Here is a 23,302-nt window from a genome sequence, read left to right on the forward strand (position 1 = left end):
AAGGAAGTCACATTCCATGTCTCTTCCTTGACATGACACAGTTTCCGAACGAGCACATGACAGTATGAGCACCAAGCATGGGCATTTCCGTTGTGAATTGCCAAAGTTGATTGCTCTAGATCCAAAGAGAAAGATTCGATCTCATTGTTTGCATGCGTTTGATGAACGGTTTGGCACTCCGTCTCTTTGTTCATCTACATTGCATACACAGTGTTCATCTACATTGCATACACAAACTTTACATGGAATGGGTATGTTCATGTTTTTGTGTTGGAAATGGTTTCAGGAATATTCAGCCATGGAGATTCTTGAAGGCAAAGGAAGCATGACTCTAGACGAAGTTGAAGCATTCAAGGAGCCACAGAAGACTTTGTGTCGCTTTCGGCGCGGCCCAAAGAAGCAAGCGTTGTAGACCTTTATGAAGTTCAACTACCGCACGACCCACACATCAGAGTGGGCCAACGAAGAGTCCCTTCCAGGATTCCGGATGCTATTGGCGATCTCCCTCGACGCCATACAGTTCGGTACCAGTACCTCACTTTGAAAAGGAGGGGATGTCACGTGACACATCCAACCCTATGTGTCCGTGGACAAGCTACAGCATGATCAGGGTTCAGTCAGTCCAGTCAGTCTAGATTTAGAAGTGATCTGGCACTTTTGTGAGTCTATTCGTAGACCGTGCATGCCCAGTCACTTAGTGTAGATGCATATCCTCTGGTTGCACACAGCATGATCATCAGTATTCCCTTCAGAATCCATCAGATTTAGTCAGGGGAATTTTCCAGTGCATTTAGCCTATTTTTCCTATTTTTGGTATTTTTCACTTATTATTTTTAAGTGACTTTCCAACAAAAGTAGGTAGGGCAATTTTGCTAAGTTTGTATATAAGCAAACTAGAGCTAGCACTATTTGGCAGATAAGTGTGTGGGCGTATAAAGCCCAATGTGGTCGCCGAGGTAAGTGGACGGGTCGTCAGGTATGTACACATATTCTTTTGTAAAAACCTAATAAGAACTCACTATGCTCTACACATTACAGTAGAGCGAGTTCACCATATCGTCGTGCTCTTCTTCTCGCACTCCCTCTCGCGTCGCATTTCCGCTCGTACTCCTTCAACTGGTATCAGAGCTCAGATCGAGGCTCGGGGCAGCACTGCAGGAGGCTAGAGTCACCAGCTCAGATTGGAGTGAAATTCGACAGGCGAATTTCATTCTGAGGTCATCTCGGCCACCGTTCGGCTTCGACAAAGTTCTGCGCATGCCATTTTCGACTACGTAGTCTCGGCGGGTGCAAATTCGACTCTGCAAATTTGGGGTTTCAGCTTACGACTGCAGGTGCTGAGGATATCGGCACTCCCAGAGTGTTGATTTGTGGCTGTCTACACATCGAAGGACAGCTCACAGTTCTTGGAGGCGTGTCACATACGACACGGGCGCATCTACACACAGACTGTAGGTAACATCCACTAGTTCATCAGGTAGCTTGTGTTTGCTGCTTGATATTCCAGATTTCATCCTGACATTGCAGGTACTTCCACATGGGATGTATTGTCAGAGATGATGTATGTCTGTTGAGGGTTTGATGGCTGTGAGTCACGCAGCAAACAACCGCCGCAGCGGTTACAGCATACAGTGGGAAATTTGTGGATGTATGACTTTGTGGGAAGTCTATGTATTGTCAGATTTACTGCAGCCATTGTTGAGGGTCGAATGAGGTTTTATTGAGCTGGGGGATTCTCGAATGTTGAGATCCTTTCGGTTATACAGGTCTTGGAGCGATCCCTCGAGCACCCTTAGATAGGCAGCTAGGATGTATTGACTGTGAGTTAGACAGTTGGGATTGCATCTTTGCTTTACTGCCGTTGAGGCATTGTCGCAGTCTATGCTTACAGGACAGTGAGAGACAGTACAGGTGCAGGACAGGTTTACCCGCAGCTTACAGTGTCAAAGAGACAGTGTTTTTTGAGCTGTTTTTTGGTCTGTTTTTGAGTACAGCAGAGCCATTTTACAAAGGAGACTCTACCGAAATTTATGCAGAATCTGAAGCTTTCTTGGTTCATTTGACAAGTTGATATTGGCTCAGAGATCAGTTTACAGGGGAAACTCTGCCGAATTTTTCCCAGGAAAGTAAACCACTGTGAAGCGTAGCTATGGCTGGATCACAGGACACTGCTCTTTACAATATCAAGAAGCTGGATGGAACCAATTTCCCATTGTAGAAGAAGCAGATTTGGCACGTGTTGGTACAAAAGAAGCAGATAAAACCTATAAAGCTCAAGGGGATAAAACCAGAAGATATGGACGAAGATGAATGGAACGAAATGGATGAATTGGCACTTTCTACCATTATGCTGACTTTGGCAGAAAGCGTTTACTTCAATGTAGCAGACGAGATGTCGGCTTATCAAGCATGGATAAAGCTAAGTGATCTTTATGAGAAGCAGAGTGCAGCTTCACAGGTATACTGGCTTAAGAAGCTTGTTGACTTGAAGATGAAAGAAGGGACCCCTATGTCCAATCATCTGAATGAATTCAACACCATCTACAGTCAGTTGTCAGCTCAAGGTGTGAAGTTTGATGAACCTGTTAGAGCTATGTTCCTGTTGATCACATTGCCAGAAAGTTGGGACACTTTTCGCACAGCTTTGAGTAATTCTGCACCTCCAGATGGTTTGAACATAGCAGGTGTAGAAGGAAGTCTGCTTACTGAAGAAACCAATAGAAAGACAATGGACAAAGGCAAAGGAACAGCCTTAGTTGTCAGGGGAAGGACCAAAGAAAAGTACAAAGGTGGAAAGAGGAATCAGTCTCGTAGCAAGTCCCCCAGTGCTAAAGGCAAGAGTGACATAGAATGCTACCATTGTGGTGACGGGAGCAAAGCGAACCCCGAACCCCGACGGCCTCTAAAACACCGGGGACCGAATGGCGCGCCTCGAGCCTGTCATGGTAAAGCAAACAGGGGGCACCACCTAGCTTCAGCGGCTAGGACGCAAACAACACACCACCATAACAAAGTTTTCATCCAAGAGAGATGGATGCTTGGGAGTAATGATGAAGAGGAAAGGGAATGAGATCAAGTGAGAGAGAGAGAGAGAGAGAGAGAGAGAGAGTGAGGGAGGGGGTATAGCGGCTTAGTACTTAGGCACCACAAAAGGATGGCGAATCCGCACACCCTTCACACATACACAAGCTCACTCCAAAACACAAAACTAGGTGGCGATTCCGCACACCTCACATGGGCAAAACATTGCAAGAAAACATACTCACAAAACCTCAAGCTTTATTTAGAGAATTAAGCGATGAAATGGGGAGCATAGGGTAGGGGAATGAGAAGGGAGAGAGTGGTAGAGCACATGGCGGATAGGTGGGAGTTGATGGCGAAGACTCGCACGAGGATTATGGCCATCATCCTTCATTTAGTTGCCCTTCATCTTCCATAGCCAAGGGTGTAGAGATCATGCTCAAGACAAGCATGGTGATTGCGGTGATGGTGATGGTGTGGGTGTGTGTGTGTGTGCACTAGGCACACACAGTGCATAGTGTGTTCTTTGGTGATGTTGTGTATTTTTGTGTGATGGTGACCCCTCTTTATATAGGGGAGGAGGGGGGAGAAATTCTAGAATTTAGAAATGAAGAAATCCTTATCTACATAGGCCATGTGACTGTGGGCCCCACTTTTCTGGCTGTGTGTATATGTGCCAGAACAGCAGTCTCATGAGAGAGAGACTAAGAGAGAGAGATGGGTTGATGAAAAAAAGTGAGAGGTGACATGGAGAATAAAGTAATTACAAGAGGGGAGAGAGGGGAGTGTGTTCAGAGGTGAATCTGTGTGCAGATGTGGGTGAACACAAGAAAAATCAGGTAACCACCGGGTGGGGATGGGTCTGTGGGCACCTTTTTCAGTGAAACTGAGTGTGTGTGAGTGTGGGGGAGGTTATTTAGCTACAAGACAAGAGACATGGCGCCCTTTAGAGAGAGAGGGGGGTATTTGGGTCATGGGATATGATAGGATAGAGAAAGAGGGGGTGGGGTATACTATTTTGGAAGATAGGGTAAGTTGCATGTGAGTTGGTGCATTATTGGTGAGTTATAATGCATTATTGGTGAGAGGTGGGGTAGCTTGAGGGGAGAGAGAGAGGAGAAAGGACAAGGGGAAGAGAGAGGGGGTTGACCTTTTGAGTGGAGGAGAGGAAAAGGGACACACGGCGGGGCAACAGTGAAGAAAAAGGAGGCAAGGTGGGGATGGGCTACCCCGCAGGCATGAGGTGGCCTATTTTACCTTTCTTATATATTTACATAATCATACTTTATTTTTTTCTTACTTTTTCCAATGCCTTTTATCACTCCCTCCTTAAGAGGGGGTTTTCATGGGGTGGGGACGAGAGAAGAGGGGTATGGGAGCTTGGCTTGTGAAAAGCCCCCATCATTAGCCCTCCCCTTTTGGCTAGAGGCATTCATCTGTTTGATCATTATCGTCAGAGGTGGCGGCTGATAGTGTCCTCATCTGGAATGTCAATTGGTGGAGCCTGGTCAAATCGAAGAAAATAAGGTTTAAGTCGCCAACCATTTACCCTGGTTTTATGAAGTTTTCCATCAGCCTCCATAAGCTGGTAGCTTCCATTGGCATACTTTTTCCTGATGATGAAAGGACCTTCCCATCGGAGTAGGAGTTTCTTATCCTTGCGCGTGTCGAAGCGATTGTCGTAGTGGAGCACCAACATTCCTTTCTTCAATTCTTTTTTCCGGAGATGCTCGTTAAAACTAAGCCTTCTATGCTTTGCTTGTGCTGCATAATAATTTATTGCTTCTTCTCTGTCCAACTGCAGTCTTTCCAAGTTGATGATGTGATCTCTCAAATGCATGTTGGGCTGTTGAAGCTGGCTTGCCATTACTCTGAGACTTTGTAGTTGCACTTCAATGGGCAAGATTGCTTCCTTACCAAATACTAGATGATACGGTGTGAATCCCAAGGATGTACGAAATGAAGTTCTGTAGGCCCATAAAGCTGGTAGTAGATACTTATCCCAGTCTCCAGGATGATTGTTTACCTGCTTGGTAATAATTTTAGAAACCATTCCATTTACCTTTTCAACTAGGCCATTACATTGAGGGTAATATGGTGAAGAGTGCCTCCTTGTGATGCCCAGTTTCTGCATTAATTCTCCTATCAAGTCTGCTCTGAAACCTGGCCCTCTATCAGAGATGATCTCTAAAGGTGTGCCAAACCTACAGCATATGTGCTCGTAGATAAATTTAGCTACCTCTACCGCTGTGATTCTAGTGGTGGCTGTAGCCTCTGCCCATCTAGTCATGTAGTCGACCCCCATGATAATGTAGAATTTTCTTGAGTTGGCCCTAGGTAATGGCCCAATGGCATGAATACCCCATTTTTCAAATGGGCCATATGAGAGAATAGGTGTCTGTGGTTCAGGCATAAGTGACCTAGTGCCGGCCTTTTGACACAACTTACACGTTTTGCACCAGTGGTGTACATCACGGTTGAGGCTAGGCCATATGAAGCCTGCCTGCAAGATTTTCCTACTTGTTATGTCTAGGGCAAAGTGACCACCACAAACCCCGTTGTGACAACTAGCAATTACTCCCGTGATTTCCTGAGAGAGAGGGACCTTCCTGAGTATTTGGTCCTTACCCTTACAATACAAACCATCATTGATGAGTCGATACCTTGTGGCCTTCCGCGTCAGCCATTGCTTCTGACCCTTTGTTAAATCTGATGGGCATTCTCCTGTTTCCAAAAAATGCATGATGTCAGACAAGGCATCACTGCCTTGAAATAGAGGGAGCTTTAGCTTTATTGTTCCAACCACCACTTCCTGTAGTCTTTCACTTGCTAGGGCATCTGCTTCTTGGTTTTGAGCCCTTGGGATATGGTGTATTTGAACTTCTTCAAACTTACCCAACAAGGTTTTTACACGACTTAAGTGAGTCCTTAAACTAGGATTCTTGCATGTCCATGCTCCATTTACTTGCCTTACCAGAAGTAGAGCATCCCCAAATACATTAAGGCGTTGTACACCTTGTGAAACGCACCATTACAGACCCTTGGTTAGTGCTGCATACTCAGCTTCATTGTTAGAATGTGAATCTAACAATTGGCCCAACGAAAATACCTTTGTCCCTTTGTCATCAAAGACCACTATGCCTGCAGCTGCTTTGTCGGTTGCTCGCTTGTAGGCTCCATCAAAGTAGAGAGAGTATGCTCCTTCTACCATCGGTGGTACTGGAGGTAATCGGACTTCTCCTTCCTTAGATTGCTTCTCCTTCCCTTTAAAGACTTGGTAGGTCATGAGTCCCCCCAAACTTGCCCTTGTCGTGCTTTCTACCTGTACCGTGTAGTCAAACTCTTGTAGACGAACTAGCCATTTAGTAATTCTAGCAGACACATCCATGTGTTGTACAACATAGGGAAATATTTCATCCGTGGTTAGAATCACAAATTTCTTAGGCAGCAAATATGACCTAAACTTTGTAGTTGCAAATCTAAGAGCTAGGACTAAGTGTTCCACATGGGTGAAACCTTTCTCTCCTGCTGTTATCATTCGACTAGAGAAGTAGATTGGCCTCATGAAAGATGTCGTCGTATCCTTTTGGAGTAGCACAGCCCCCAATGAGTCATCACCAACACTTGAGGTGACATAGAATTTTTCATCCCACTTAGGTGGTGAGATAGTTGGCAGAGTGGCTAAGACCTCCTTTACCTTGTTGTAGTGATGTTCGCTTTCCTCGTCCCAAGTGAAAGTTGATCTTTGAGTGAGTTGTTGCAGTGGTAGAACAAGTTGTGATAGTAGATGTATGAATCTACTTAAGTACCTCACCTTCTGTAGAAAAGAGACCAGTTGACGTGCGGTCGTTGGTGAAGGTAGGGCTATGAGTGCGGACACCTTACTTGGGTCGGCGTTGATACCTTTTGCTGAAATTTCATGGCCTAGTAGAATGACTTTACTCTCCCCAATGTGGCATTTATCAACATTTAATTGTCCACCTAGGCTCTGCAACCTGGCCAAACCTTCAGTTACCTTTTCTAAATGTGAAATACGGGAGCTATATATACAAAAATCATCAATGAACACTCTTATGGATGTTCCAAAGAACGGTTGAAAAACATATGTGACATATCTTTGGAATGTGGCAGGTGCATTTGTGAGACCAAATGGCATAACCCTGTATGCAAAACAACCCCATGGCGTGATAAAAGTGGTTTTTAGCTGATCTTCCAAGGCTATGCGTATTTGAAAGTATCCAGAATAACCATCACAGACGGTATAGCATTCAAAACCCGCTACTTCATTCAGAATTTCATGCAAGAAAGGGAGAGGAAAGTGGTCTCTCTTTGTAGCTGCATTTAGTGGTTTGTAGTCAACACAGACCCTCCACTTACCATTCTTTTTAGGCGTCACCACTACGGGTGACACCCATTCTGAGTTTTCTACAGGATAGATGAATCCCGCCTCCAGCAGTTTCCTTACCTCGGCCAAGAGTGGCTTTTCTTGTATGACCCCCAGTCGTCGTAGCTTTTGCACAACTGGTTTTACCCCTTCCTTCAGCTTAATATGATGTTCCACCACTGTAATGCCTGTGATTCTTTCATAGTTGTCAATGAACAGGTTAGGAAATCCCATCAACATTTGCAAAAAACTATCTTTCTCCTCAAGTGTTAATTCCGTAGACAACATACCCTTCAACCTACTTCCTCCTAGGCCAGGTGATTTTCTCTCCTCTTCATTGGGTTTCCCTTTTGGTGATGGATCACCAGTTGTGCTTACCCTTTGTGGATCCTTCATAATGATACCCATCACATCAATGGAACTGTCACTTTCTTCGGTGGATGTGGTCTCCTCCTCAGAACTGGAAGATTCGCTAGTGGTTTCATCTGCCGATGTTTCCAGATTCATTTGCTTCTGCTTGCCAATTCTCGTGTCGTAGTAGATTGTCTCCCCTTTCTTACCGGTCATGCGTAGAAGGCCAGTATCCCAGTCCTGTTTTGCCTTCATGGCCATCAACCATGGCCTCCCCAAAATTAGTGGATAGCTCCCCCCCCTTAGTAGGCATTACAAAAACATCTACCTCTACCTCAGTGTTGAAAGCTTTTATTTTCACGGTACTTACCACACCCACACACTTTACTTTTGCGTTGTTTGCCATCTTTGCCTTGCATGGAGAAGGCCTGTCAACCTCGAGCCCTAATCGAAGCATCATAGCTTCGCTCATTACACAGATTTGTGCACCTCCATCAATGTAGGTGTTTCCAACCCTCTTTCCTTTTATGTTTACGTCGACTATTGGAAGGATGTCATCCATGTTGCATCCCGAAATTGCTCCGGCTACCTTTGTTTTGGAGCGTCTTGTACTTACCATTTTAGACCATTGTCGCCTTACTTTTGGTGCAAGATGTAGCAGCTGTGGCCATGTAATCTTCGGTCCTTGCTCTGCCACATCCAATGTTAGATCATAGGGCTTAGAACTTTCCCCTAGCTGGAAGTCGGTGATGCCCAATTTCCGTCGTGGCCTGGATGGCCTCTTGCTAGTTTCTCCTCTCATGCTTCTCTCATCATCTGATTGTGTAGCTTTCTCCCTCCTAACTCTTTTCACAGTCATGGCTTCAAGTGGTTCTAAAAAGGTTACCTTCTCCTTACCCTTGTCCCTCTCCTTTGCTCTGGGTGGATCCACTACTACGGCTTTTCCTTTCTCTTCTAGCCTTATGATGTTTACAGGGCGATCAGGTGGTAGGGCTGGTGGAAGAGGTGGGATGGATGCTTGTAGTGGTGTTTGGGGTGGACGTAGAATTTGTGTTGGTGGGGGTGGTGCTCGGGGTGGGGGTGTTCTTTCTCTAGGGGGTGACAATTGGTTCCTCCTACCTCCTCTATTATAGTTTTGTCGTGGTTTGGGACAGTAGTACATACCGTGACCATCTTCTCCGCAGTTGTAGCAATGATACTCCTTGTTTTGTCGTCGTGCTCTTCCAGGGTCTTGATCTCTTTCTTGACTCCTCCCTTGCTGTATTAAGTGGACAGACAAATTCTGCAGTTGGTCAGTAATATGGGCTAACATATCTTGTTGGTCATCTCTTACCCCAAGAGCCGGTGGTGGTGGTATGGTGGTTGTCGTAGTTGTTGGTCGACGCGATGTTTCTGCTTCTGTTGATTCGGTTTCCTTGGCTTTCATTCGCAGCTTCTTGTCCTTAAGGCGAGCAATCTCAACGGCTAACTCGTACGTAGCCGGGAATCTACCTTTCACCTTCTCCTTGAGAAGCGGCCATAAGCCAGGCGTGAACCGATCTTTTTTTAGGAAATCGGGTGCGGCTTCCCCCCTTACCAGTGACTCAACCCACCGTTCCCACAAATCCACAAATTTGGACTCATAGGTGGCATATTCTAAAAGACCCTCCTGCTTCAAGTCTCTCAACTTGTCCCACAACTTTTCTGAAGTGGTACCTCCCCCAAAGCGTCTCTTAAAAGCGGTTTTTAAGGGTTCCCAGTCATCCTTGGTTGCTTGTGGAAGTGCATTGTACCATGATCTAGCTTCTAGCTTCATGAGATGCTTAAAGATTCTAACCCGGGATTCATCCGTATCTTTGTTGCTCACTACACATGCTACTTCAAAGTCATCTAGGAAGTCTGTTACCAAATCCTCCCCCTTCTTTCCTTTAAATGTTGGAAATGCTACACTTGCCATGATTACTGAGAGAGAGCTAGAAAGGCACACTGCTTAACTTGCAAAAGTTTTTTTTCTTCTTTACAAGGAGGCGTGTATACCCTCTTATACTAGGACATAGATTAAAACTTCAAACGGTACATTGCCTTGTACCAAAGGTAAGACAAATGGTTGATCTGATGCCAGAACCTCAAAAAATCGCTCTCCACCCAGCATGGTGTCAATGACGTGCTGGTAGTGAGCCTTCAAATCCAGTATTACCTTGATTGAGCGTACACGTGTTGGTATGTGTGATCTGTCTTGAGGTAGGTTGTACTGATTCATGTGAAGCTTAGAGGTGCTTAGTCACTGTCCAAGCTTGTGGGAGAGGGTGGTGTTCTTTCCTGAAACAAACTCAGTAGATCCCTAGTTTCTCTAGTGAGAGTGTGAGCCAATGATTCCGTTATTTGTGCTGCAGCATCAGGTGCGACTTGAAAACTGACTGTGATAATTACCTCGGTGACTTGAGTTACCCGATTCTCAAAGTAGAATAGTGTTGATTCTCTATTGTGTAAAGCTCCTTCCATTTTGTTGTTGTGGGTTGGTTGTAGGTTGCGGACATGGTTTCGACCTTCTCCTTCTTCTTCTTGGCACTTGGCCTATGTATATCCACTGGGTTTGGCGTGTTGGTTGACTCTCCCACTGCAAATCGATTACCGTTACGCCTGGCACTCGAGCTTCGATGGAGATGCGGAGTTCGTCTAGTTGTGCTTGGAGCTCTTCTTCTTCTGTCATCCAATTAGCAAATCCTGCTAGCCATTCATCCATTCACAATAGTTTAGGGGTTTCAGTCTTGTAAACTGAAGGGTTTCATGAAAAGATCCTCAGTGGGGGCACCAAATGACGGGAGCAAAGCGAACCCCGAACCCCGACGGCCTCTAAAACACCGGGGACCGAATGGCGCGCCTCGAGCCTGTCATAGTAAAGCAAACAGGGGGCACCACCTAGCTTCAGCGGCTAGGACGCAAACAACACACCACCATAACAAAGTTTTCATCCAAGAGAGATGGATGCTTGGGAGTAATGATGAAGAGGAAAGGGAATGAGATCAAGTGAGAGAGAGAGAGAGAGAGAGAGAGAGAGAGAGTGAGGGAGGGGGTATAGCGGCTTAGTACTTAGGCACCACAAAAGGATGGCGAATCCGCACACCCTTCACACATACACAAGCTCACTCCAAAACACAAGACTAGGTGGCGATTCCGCACACCTCACATGGGCAAAACATTGCAAGAAAACATACTCACAAAACCTCAAGCTTTATTTAGAGAATTAGGCGATGAAATGGGGAGCATAGGGTAGGGGAATGAGAAGGGAGAGAGTGGTAGAGCACATGGCGGATAGGTGGGAGTTGATGGCGAAGATTCGCACGAGGATTATGGCCATCATCCTTCATTTAGTTGCCCTTCATCTTCCATAGCCAAGGGTGTAGAGGTCATGCTCAAGACAAGCATGGTGATTGCGGTGATGGTGATGGTGTGGGTGTGTGTGTGTGTCCACTAAGCACACACAGTGCATAGTGTGTTCTTTGGTGATGTTGTGTGTTTTTGTGTGATGGTGACCCTTCTTTATATAGGGGAGGAGGGGGGAGAAATTCTAGAATTTAGAAATGAAGAAATCATTATCTACATAGGCCATGTGACTGTGGGCCCCACTTGTTTAGGTGTGTGTATATGTGCCAAAACAGCAGTCTCATGAGAGAGAGACTAAGAGAGAGAGATGGGTTGATGAAAAAAAGTGAGAGGTGACATGGAGAATAAAGTAATTACAAGAGAGGAGAGAGGGGAGTGTGTTCAGAGGTGAATCTGTGTGCAGATGTGTGTGAACACAAGAAAAATCAGGTAACCACCGGGTGGGGATGGGTCTGTGGGCACCTTTTTCAGTGAAACTGGGTGTGTGTGAGTGTGGGGGAGGTTATTTAGCTACAAGACAAGAGACATGGCGCCCTTTAGAGAGAGAGGGGGGTATTTGGGTCATGGGATATGATAGGAGAGAGAAAGAGGGGGTGGGGTATACTATTTTGGAAGATAGGGTAAGTTGCATGTGAGTTGGTGCATTATTGGTGAGTTATAATGCATTATTGGTGAGAGGTGGGGTAGCTTGAGGGGAGAGAGAAAGGAGAAAGGACAAGGGGAAGAGAGAGGGGGTTGACCTTTTGAGTGGAGGAGAGGAAAAGGGACACACGGCGGGGCAACAGTGAAGAAAAAGGAGGCAAGGTGGGGACGAGCTACCCCGCAGGCATGAGGTGGCCTATTTTACCTTTCTTATATATTTACATAATCATACTTTATTTTTTTCTTACTTTTTCCAATGCCTTTTATCACTCCCTCCCTAAGAGGGGGTTTTCATGGGGTGGGGACGAGAGAAGAGGGGTATGGGAGCTTGGCTTGTGAAAAGCCCCCATCAGTGGCAAGAAGGGTCACATGAAAAGAGACTGCAGAGAATGGAAAGCAGAAAAAGGCAAAGAGAAAGCTGAAGACCATGGTGAGAAGAACAAGTCCTCAATGAAGATTCAAGAAATAAATGTGACAAACACTGTTGCAGAGGATGACAGTCTAGTGTCAGGAGACATCTACTTCTTGAAGAATACAATGGACTCAGCTCTTCTTACAGCATTTGATGGAAATGCATTGCACGTTGAAGAATGTGAGACATGTTCCCGCAATTACAAAGAGCTTGATCAGCACAGGTTTACTTGATGATGCTGGCTACGTCACCACTTTTGGACAGAACATGTGGAAGATATCCAAGGGTTCTATGACAGTAGCACATGGAGTAAAGTCTGGAGGACTTTACATGATTTATGTATCAAATGTCTCTAAAAATGTAATCAATGTAACCGAGCAGCCGAACGTTTCTTTGTGGCATAGCCGGTTAGGACATATGTCCAAGAAGAGAATGGAAATCTTGTCTCGTTCTAGTTATTTGCCTGGCTTTTCATTTAATGATTTTGAATTCTATGAACATTGTCTGTATGGTAAGCAAACACAGCAGCCACATAAGCATAGAAGCAGTAGAAGAGATACACAGTTGGCACTTGTTCATAGTGATTTGTGTGGACCTATGCCTAACCTATCTCTAGGGGGAGCTTCTTACTTTATGACATTTATAGATGATTACTCGAGGAAAGTATGGGTTTACTTTCTCAAGCACAAGGATGAAGCGTTTAGTGTTTTCAAAACGTTTGTGACACTTGTGGAGAATCAGAGTGGCAAGAAGCTTAAATGCTTACGCACTGACAATGGTGGAGAGTATGTTTCAAAGGCCTTTCAGGACTTTTGTGAGTCAAAAGGTATAAAACGTGAACTTACTGCTCCTTACAATCCTCCTCAAAATGGTGTTGCTGAGAGGATGAATAGGACCATACAAGAGAAGGTCAGAAGTATGTTGTCTAATGCACAGCTGCCAAATGGGTTTTGGGCTGAAGCTGTATCAACAGTTGTTCATCTTATAAATAGATCTCCTAGCAAGGTTTTGCATAAGGATTTAGTGGCAGAGATGGTATGGTCAGGCAAGGTGCCCTCATACAAGCATCTCAGAGTCTTTGGCTGTGAGGCATATACTCACGTTGCAAAGGAATTTAGGAACAAACTTGAGCCAAAGAGTAGAAAGTGCATCTTTCTACGCTATGGTAATTCTGGTGAGATGGGGTACAGACTTTGGGATCCCAAATCCAGAAAGGTTATCCGCAGCAATGATGTTCACTTTAATGAAGCCAAATATCATTCTAAACCAAAGAGGGTTGAGGAGATTAGAAGAGTTGTCTTCCAAGAAGATGGACCTACACGTGCAAGACAAAATGTCAGGGCTCAAGAGGAGCAAGGACAGGATAGAGTGGAACCACAGGTTGTGGCTGAGCCTGAGCCACCTATTGTGCGTAGATCTGGACGTATCACGCGACCTCCTGATAGGTTTGTTCCATCTATGAACTATGTCATGTTGACTGATTGCAATGAGCCTTCATGTTACAAGAAAGCAGTGCAAATGAAGGACTCCGGGAATTGGCAATTGGCCATGCAATCAGAGATGACATCTCTGCATAAAAACCAGACATGGAAGCTAGTTAAATTACCACAGGGCAAAAAGGCTCTACCCTGTAAATGGGTTTACAGGTATAAGATCACCGCTCATGATAGTCAGCCAAAGTACAAAGCAAGGCTTGTTGCCAAGGGCTTTAAGCAAGAACAAGGCATTGACTTTGAGGAAGTCTTCTCTCCGGTGGTCAAGATGACTACATTGAGATACTTTCTTGCATTGGTTGCCATATTAGATTTGGTGTTGCACCAAATGGATGTCAAGACAGCGTTCTTGCATGGTGATTTAGATGTGGAAATTTACAAGCAGCAGCCAGAAGGGTTTGTTGAGAAAGGCAAGGAAGATTAGGTATGCCAGTTGTTAAAGAGTCTTTATGGCTTAAAACAATCACCGAGGGCATGGTACCATAAATTCCACAAGTTTATGCTTTCTCAAGGCTACAAACGTAGTGAGTTCGATCACTGTCTATATACAAAGAAGGCTAAGGATGACAGTTGGCTGATCCTTATTTTGTCTGTGGATGACATGCTGATTGCTGGCAAGCACTTGGAAGAAATTTCAGCTTTGAAATCAAAGATGGCAAAATCGTTTGACATGAAAGACATGGGTGAGGCAAGTCATATACTTGGTATGCGCATTGAGAGAGACAGATCAAAGAAGTTGATTTGGTTATCTCAAACAGAGTATATTGACAAGGTTTTGCAACGTTTCAATATGGAGAAGGGAAAGGCATTGAGTGTTCCATTGCCACCATATGTGAAACTTAGCAAACAAGATTGTCCTGTGTCTGAGGAAGAAAAGGCTGAAATGGATAAGATTCCATATGCGTCTGCAGTGGGTAGTTTGATGTATGCAATGATTGCTACTCGCCCAAACATTGCATTTGCAGTGGGAGTAGTAAGTCGATACATGTCAAACCCAGGCAAGAAACATTGGGAGGTAGTGAAAGGAATATTGAGATACCTGAAAGCTACAAAGAGTATACGTATATGCTATGGGAGTCGGGAGCTAAGTGTAAAGGATTTTACAGACTCAGATTATGCAGGTGACTTAGACAGCCGAAGGTCTACGTCAGGGTATGTCTGTAAATTGGCTGGTGGAGTAGTATCATGGCGTTCTAGATTACAAGATTGTGTTACTCAGTCTACTACAGAGGCTGAATATGTTGCAGCATCAGAGGCATGCAAAGAATCAATTTGGCTTAATCGACTAGTAATAGATTTGGGAATCAAAGAAGAGATGCCTGTGTTATATTGTGATAGTCAAAGTGCTATACAATTGGCTCGCAATCCAGTTTATCACTCAAAGACAAAGCATGTGGATGTGAAGTATCATTTCATCAGGGAAATGCTTGAGGATAAGCAACTTCAGCTTGTCAAAGTTCACACCACAGAAAATCCTGCTCATCTACTTACAAAAGGACTTCCCTCAGAGAGCTTTGCGCATTTTCGCAAGCAGTTAGGTGTAGGGTAGTACATCACTTCTCTACATCTCTTGTATATTAGCTTGTATAGTAGCTTCTCTCACACTTAAAGTACCACATTGGACTTTAAGTGGGAGGTTGTTGGGGTATAAAGCCCAATGTGGTCGCCCAGGTAAGTGGGCGGGCCGTCAGGTATGTACACATTTCTTTTGTAAAAACCTAATAAGAACTCACTATGCTCTACACATTACAGTAGAGCGAGTTCACCATATCGTCGTGCTCTTCTTCTCGCACTCTCTCTCGCGTCGCACTTCCGCTCGTACTCCTTCAATGAGGCAGCAGGAGCACCGCTCAACAGGCACCTTCTCAACAAGAACTCTCCAAGTTCCCCTTGGTGAGCCCAGAACCCCCTTGGCGTTTGTTGGTCTCCTTCATCGCCATACTCAGCCCTGGCGTTTTTCCTATGATCGCCAGCAGTACCCAGACAAGGCAGCGTTTGTGGTTTTCAGCCTAGCGACCACCTTCAAATGCATCAGCGTTTTTGGATTTCATCAGTAGCAGACCCAGAACAGCATAGCGTTTTTACTAACGCTCAGCAAGCAGATCAGCGTTTTTTATTTTCAGCCTCAAGTACAGCAGTTTGTCGGCGTTTTCAGCCCTATTGGACAGCAGCAGATTCAGCCCTAGTTGGTTGCAGAAGACCCCCAATCTCAGCCCATAAAAATGCAGCCAAAACAGTCGTTTTCAGCCACCGGAACAGTCCCAAAATTCAGCAGATAGAAGATTAGCAGATTTCAGCCCATAGCGTTTTTGGACAGCAGTAGGAAGATTGCAGATTTCAGCTCTTAGGTCGACTTCGTCATCACCGTCGTCATCGTCGACATAGCCTAGACTTGCATCAGTCTCATGCATACCATTTGTACCAGATTGTGCAATCATAAGTAGACCACTCTCGCCGACGAGAGTGGGGCCTTCGGAGGAGGGTTTTACGTCGTCTCTGGTGTCGTATCTCTCTTCTCTCTCTATCTCTCAGTCTCATACATTTGCACGCATAGTGTCCATTCACTTTGTTTGTGATCATAGCATTCTCTCACTAAGAACGGAAGGCTCTACCTTCCATAAGAACAAAAGGAACCTTGAGCACAGTTCGGAGCACTCGTCTTGAGCAAAGCGCAAACAATCATTCCGCTACACCTAACATGTTGAGTGTGCAATGGACAGCCCCCTCAGGCGGCCTGTCTCTGTTAATGCCTGGAACCCGAAAGCAGCCCCCACTGAGCGAGTAGCCTACTGTACGCGCACCCGAAACCTGTGATGCAGAGAGCGCAGCAAGAGGCTGCTCTCGACTGGCGTGAGGGGAGACGGGAGAGAGAAAGAGAGACTTACCTGGTGTTACTGCTCACCCTGCGCGCGCTGCTGCAGAGAGAGAGAAGGGCCTGCTCGCTGCCCTGCTGCCCTGAGACCTGCTCACGGAGAGAGCTTCCTGCTCGCGACCTGCTGGAGAACAGTCCTCTGCGCCATCAACAGCAGCAGCAACAGTTCGCACACTGTAAACTCATGCCTTCTGCCTTCAGTTCGTTCGCGCACAAAGAGAGAGAGAGAGAGAGAGAGAGAGAGAGAGAGAGAGAGAGAGAGAGAGAGAGAGAGAGAGGAGGAGGAGGAGGAGGAGAAGAAGTAGCAGGAGAGGAAGGAGCAGAAGCAGGAGGAGCAGCAGAAGAAGAAGAAGAAGAAGGAGCAGAAGCAGAAGAAGAAGGAGAAGGAGAAGAAGGAGAAGAAGCAGCAACAGAAGAAGAAGAAGAAGAAGAGAGTTTTAACGTTGTAGGAAACTATTCCAAGAGACGTTAAAGATCTAGCCGACAAGGAGTTAAACTCAAGACCAGTTATTCAAGAGAGAGCACTCTCTTATTAGTTCGTTTAGACACCATTCTATTCATAGTTGATACTGACTAGTCTGAGGGGATTCATGCTAGATTGACATATGATGCCACCTTTCCACACCCTATCCTTCCCGGAGCTCGATGGGAGGCCATCAGAGTAGTTGGCTCCCGCGGTAAGCGTCGTTGTGTTGACCCTCGTTTTGCTTCCACTGATGCTGCACTTTGGAGGCTTTGGGTGTGGGAGGGTCGTGCCCTATCTCAGCTATATTGGGACCCAGGAGAGTGGCATTGGCCTCACTCTAACCCTACATGTGCACCTATATCCTTCTTTGAGTACACTATCAGGATTGGACGGTTCGCATTGATGAGAGAGCAGCCAGAGCAGCCCACTCGTATGCGTTTCTGGTTACATTCAGGTCTCTCTCATGCCTATCTGCAGCAGTTTTGGTCCGCTGTCTGGGATTTACATGCGGCTCGTCGTATTTCCTTTTTCATGTGGCGCATGCGAGACTTCCAGTTGGGATATGGGTCATGATCCGTTATGTCCTCGCTGTCCTTTGCGACTCCCTGAGTCACCTGCACACTGTCTTTGGTCATGCTCAGCCTCCCATGTAGTGTGGCTTGCAGTTTGCTTTCTACTTAGCAAAGCAAGTGTTCAGCATGGATTTCTTACTTGGGGATCTGTCTCATGGTTGATGCCGATGCCCGGGCCCCATCTTTTTTACGAGGGCTCAGACACAGATCCAGCCTTTATGCTTACCTCGGCTGGTCATCGGCGAGGGACTTTGGCTATGCTACCACAGATTGCTTGGCAGGGGGATTCTCAGACACGTGATGAGGTTTTTTCAGGCATCACTAGTATTACACTCTGGAATGTTTGGAGAGCTCATTGTCTCCACATTCTCAGTGCGGCTCCACAGCTCCTTCAGGATACCCTCACTACCATTTGGCTGGATATCATTCACACCCTGATTTGGCAGTGGGATTCTTCCTTAGGTGCATCTCGCCCAGCCGAGGCTCGCCGTTTTACCTTCCTTCGGCATTGGGCACAATCCCCACTCTTCTTCACACTTACAGGTGGACAGATAACGTGGCATTATGCCCCTCCTCGGTGGTTTCTCCTCCACTTGTCACACCAACCACCATGAGATTGTTTTAGTCGAGTTTTCACTATAGTGGCTCTCCTCCTTACATTCAGCTTGTACACCCCACGTGATAGGCTATTTTGGCATCCGCTAGGGATTATATTGTACTCAGTAATATACAGCCCTGACTTTTTCCAAAAAAAAAGAATGTGTGTGCACGCGTGCATGTACACTGAGACGTTAATGGGGTGTTTAATGCTATTTATATTCAATCGTACTGTGCATGATGGTTATATTGTCTTGTGGATAACTACTATAACTTATAGTATCCTGCAAAGGTGAATGTAGGCTTTTCATGGATTCATCTAGGTGTATGTGTAAGCTCGCATCCACACACATATGAGAAGGTTTTCTTAGCACTACATATATTGTTTGCCAAAAAAATCTTTGCGGCTAAGTTCATGTTGTCCTTATTTCTTCATGGTATTTTACGTGGCTTTTCTTGCAGGTATTTTTGGATTCATTGGTCTTCTTGATGACTTCTTGGTGATGCTCCTTGTTTTATTTCACTTGGCTGCTGTATATCGGAGTGCTTTGGTGAACCATTTTGGTTTCCGCGGCCGTTAAGTCCGTTTGGGAAGAGGCCTTTATCTGTTTCTCGAAGATTCACCCCAGTTGCTACTCATCAAAACAGTATTATTGTGAATATTCTGGTCTCATTACATTTTTTCCTTTGTTCCGTTGAAAATTTCTTTCCAAACAATTACCTCTAAAATCCCTCGTATTTTGGTGGTGTCCTGTTTGAAAGGTCATCAGCTCCTCTTCCATTGACAGGAGGTGGTGTTTGTTTAGCATTGGGTTAGTCAATTTCTCTTTTAACACGGTCTTTTATGTGTCAGTACCTGAACATCTGAAGGACATTACGCCAGGCTGAAGTATTGCAAAATCAGAATCAAGATTTCTTAGGGGCCAGTTTTTTTTATTGATGGTGCAATTGCTGTCTAGTTTTTTTGCCTTTATGGGTATAAAGGCTTTGTTCATGTCAATGCTCAAAATAATTTGAGCCTCAGTATAACTTCTTACTTTGGTATCGGCATACAAGGTTTGTTTAAGCCTTAATGAGCACAAAAAAATATCAAATTTCATTCTTATAGACTCCACTAGAAAAGCTAAAAGCTGTTTTCTCAGCAACAAAGGTTCTTGGAACGTGAAAAGTGTGCAGTTGATGGAAAGTTAAAGGACACTTAGCATTAGAGAAGCAATCTGCCGATAACAGTGTAACATCCGCTATTGCTGCCATGATAGTTAAAGTTTTATATCAGATTATAAAACCAAACTCTAGATATAGAAAAATTGAAAAGTTATTTAAGCTTTTTATTGCTCGTGTATGGCATGTGAACCACTCTATCACCGTGCGCAAAATGTGTGTGGCGCGTGCGTGTTAGGACTCGGGAAAATGATTTTGCGGAACTGGTTATGAAGAAGTCAAAACATATTTGAGAAGGAAAATGCCACATTAACTCTCAGATAATTTGAGCTGGCCTCAAATCATCCTAACAAAAATTTGAGGCGATGCCATGTTTTTTTATTTTGTACAAGTGTAAAATGTGGGGCTTATCATCCATTTCCTCCTGTGTGTAAGAAAGGAAGGAAAAGTGGCATCTTAAGAAGCCAAACATGCTGAATTAGTGCTTTTTGGCTTGCCTTGTCTCAGTCTCTAGTCTGCAATGAGACTCGAGGTCATCATAGCATTTGTAAAAAATATTTTACATAATGTTGTTGATGTGTTAAAGTTTTCTTAGTGGCGTGCAAGAAATGATCATCGTAGTATTTCTTCACTTTAAATGGTTGTGATGTCTCCTTGTGTCCACTTAACATGTGGCTATTCTATATCACATTGCTCAATTGGCTATTATCAATGTGTGATGGCTCACAACAAGAGGCTATTCATACTAAAAGTTTAGTTTGTCCTTATTTTGCCCATGCTAAAACACCAGATTACTATGCTACATACCATACGTTTTGATAACCTCGTCCTACCATTCTCTGTGATGCTTCCATGTTCTGTACATAATCTGATCATTTCTGTAACTTGCGGATAGAACTTACAGTCTCTAATATAATTTCTTTCACTGTTCTACGTTTCAATGCCACATGGAACAGAGTGTTTGCTACAAATTATTTGTGGAAGCAAGTCTCTTTGCCATGGAGACAATGGGCATTACTTGTTGGTAATATATCCAACAAGTAAATGTTGGTAGTTTTCATCAATCCAAGAGGATTTGCCATGTGAATATCAACTAGACAGAGAGGAAGGTCCATTAATTTGGCCTTGTCCTCAAGAATGTGCCGATCAATAATTCTTTTCCACTTGAGTTGCACAATTTTGTCAACTACTTATGAGTGGATGCAGGTCTTTCTCAAGCTCCATTCGCTTTTGTAATTTGTGATACTTGAACCCATCATCCGGTGACCTTTCACTGAGTGCAATCGTGATATTCAGCACGACCTACTTTGGTTCCATAAACCAATCAAAATGGGCTACACCCGGTTGTTGCTTTGTAAGCTATTCGAACGTCCATAATGCCAAGTAAAGTTTTCTCTCCCATTCTATTCACTGTTGATCCACCATCATGTTCATGGTTCAGAGTAGAAGTCCCCTACCAATGCCCATTTACAAAAAAAGATAGTGTATAATTTGTACCCTCCTATCTCACAAGGATGTTGAATGAGTTGGAAAGAAGGCTCTCATAGGGCTTACACTGGGTGTGTTTGTAAACTCACCGAAAAGTTCTGGTATTGCACTCTCACGTTACCTGTATAGAGGAAAAAAAGTTTAAGTTCTTATTATGCGAGGATAGAAAGGCCTTCACATTTCAGACTATGCAAGGTTTTGCAAATATGCAAAAGTTTGTGAAAATCATCCTTTCCTCCTTTATTCTCCCATTCATGCTTTATTTGGAGAGTGGGTTTTGAAACCCACTGTGTGGAGGTGCTCTTACGACTCCGGTAGTTGCAGCTATAATGCAAAATCATACCTAGATAATCATGGACATTTTTCCAAGTCTCACTGTGCTTTAGTGGTATTAGTGAATTTACGAGTAAAATAGATGTCTGAGTTCATCTTTGTTTTTGGGAAAGAATAGGTTGCATGACCTTTTTTTCCTCTAATAAGTAGTTTCTCTTCACTTTTTAACATTTCACTCCTTCAAACTAGGAATCTCAAAATAAAAAAACCGAAGTTTCATCGCTTAGCCTTGCAAGAGGAGAGTAAATACTCACAAAAAAGGTCATTATTAACAAGATGACTAAAACTTCGGAACATGTTCCCTAAATCGTGCTAAAAATTTTCTTAGTGCACACATTCCTTGTGTTGCTCTATAATGTATATCCCCCACAAATTGACAATAGAGAAAAAAAGTTGGTGACAATATTCCAAGGTGCTAGTTTCTTGAGACCATATACGACTTTTAGTTTGAAATTGCTTAGGAATTGCCTAATATTAGATCCTCATTAACACCTTATGCCAAAATAGAAGTGTGCATGTAGCTAACAGTTGTTTTAATTCTTCTACAATACGATAAAGATATGCTTCCCGTGTACATGGGTTGTAACTACACAATCATTTACGGGGAAAATTCAGCCCTTATGGAGCTATACTTATCATGTAGTCCATGTTTAACATGAACACTCATCGAAAGTGAAGAGCTTCATCCCTTATACTCTTCTTTAGTATTACGGACGTGCTATGTTACACGCTTTTATGCCTTACCAATAAAAAGTTTTATTTACATGTCATAATTCTTTGCTTTTCTAAAGCAAGCCTTAATGAAACATTGAGATATGCGTACGTTTTAATGTTCTATTATCCATTATACTACCTTTGCATGTGAAGCATGAAAAAATTTACTTGTATTATTTATTTTTAAAGTGCAAAGGATCCTCTACACATTCAATGTGCCATTTGACTTGCTATTGTTTTAAAATGCCTATATGATTCCTCACCATGTTCTAGAAGTCTCTTTAATCATAAGCCTACCGTCTGACATTTTTTTTTTGGCAATATGTGTCAGAAATTTGCTTTCATTGACTTGAGCATGCCATTTCTGTGTTGAAAATGTTTCGTGCAACGCGGCAACACATTAGCCCTACACTTGTAAAGCCAAGGTTTTGGTTTTAAATTGATTCTCTCTTTTTCTAAAACCTTCAGTGAAGAGAGTTTGCTTTGCTTTGCTTGCTTGGGAGACCTCTCCAACCCTAGTGCCACAACGATGATCTTTTTTTTGGCACAACCCAAGCAATGTTAAGAGTGCAAGTCTCATAATTGGCCCTATCAATCGAGTACTACAGATGCATTCACCAAACTTTGAATTTATGTTGGAGCTAACCCTAACTTGAACTAGGTCTCACTTATATATATGTGATTGCTCCACTGTTGCTTCCTTCTTCACCCATCTTCGCTAGGTTTCCCTCAACCTTGATCTCCAAGCTTCGGGTAATTTTCTTTATCATTTCAATCTGACCATGTTCCATGATCCACCCTCTTCTAATGTAGGCTCTCTCTCAGATGTCTCCACCTCATGCAATTGGGCTATATCTCAAATCAAGCTTCCCTGCCTCCATTTGGCTTCCAATGTTGCGACTCGTTGCTCTGTTGATGCTAGCATGGACCATAGCTTTGAAGCATAAATCAACCGACTTATGAGAAACTAGTATGCCTAGCTAAAACCGGCCGCAAAAGTTAATTCACATCACAATGAAAAGCATCTTAATTAAAAGATAGACTTCAAAGTTTGCTAAACAAAAGCAACACGATCCACACAGAAAGGTCAATTCACATCGACTCCATCTGTAAAGGACTCCATCAAAAGCATCACAATCCTTGCGTTTTCTTGGCGAACCAATCTACATTACTACACGAGTAGTTCCAAGTGAAAATCTAGCTCCAAAGTACAAATATAATTTTGTTGAGTGCTTGCTACGAGAACACATGCATAATATGGCATAAGAACAATTAAGTCAGCACCCCCAAACAAGCGATAGAATGCAACCAGTCAACAATTAGAAAAAATATCTACAGAAATGAAAGAGTTTCAACTGCAGTTCCTTGGCTGGTTGCAAAGCAAGGCAAGAAGGCTTTCTTAAACTTCATTCGATATGTGTATATGGTCTTGT

The 23,302-nt window shown here is 44.0% G+C and overlaps 1 protein-coding gene across 1 annotated transcript in view; it reads left to right on the plus strand.

The window, feature by feature from the left end:
- The window catches only part of LOC147449679 (uncharacterized), a 172,309-nt gene extending 153,202 nt beyond the window's left edge, over window positions 1-19,107 (plus strand). The window contains exon 7 of the mRNA XM_086522055.1: window positions 18,636-19,107. Within this exon, the coding sequence (XP_086378181.1) occupies window positions 18,636-18,754 (119 nt within the window). The 3' untranslated portion in view covers window positions 18,755-19,107. The remainder of the gene's footprint in view (window positions 1-18,635) is intronic.
- Window positions 19,108-23,302: the final 4,195 nt, after the last annotated feature.

Source organism: Adiantum capillus-veneris, chromosome 10 (assembly GCF_014529385.1).
Source record: "Adiantum capillus-veneris isolate H3 chromosome 10, ASM1452938v2, whole genome shotgun sequence".
NCBI lineage: Eukaryota > Viridiplantae > Streptophyta > Polypodiopsida > Polypodiales > Pteridaceae > Adiantum > Adiantum capillus-veneris.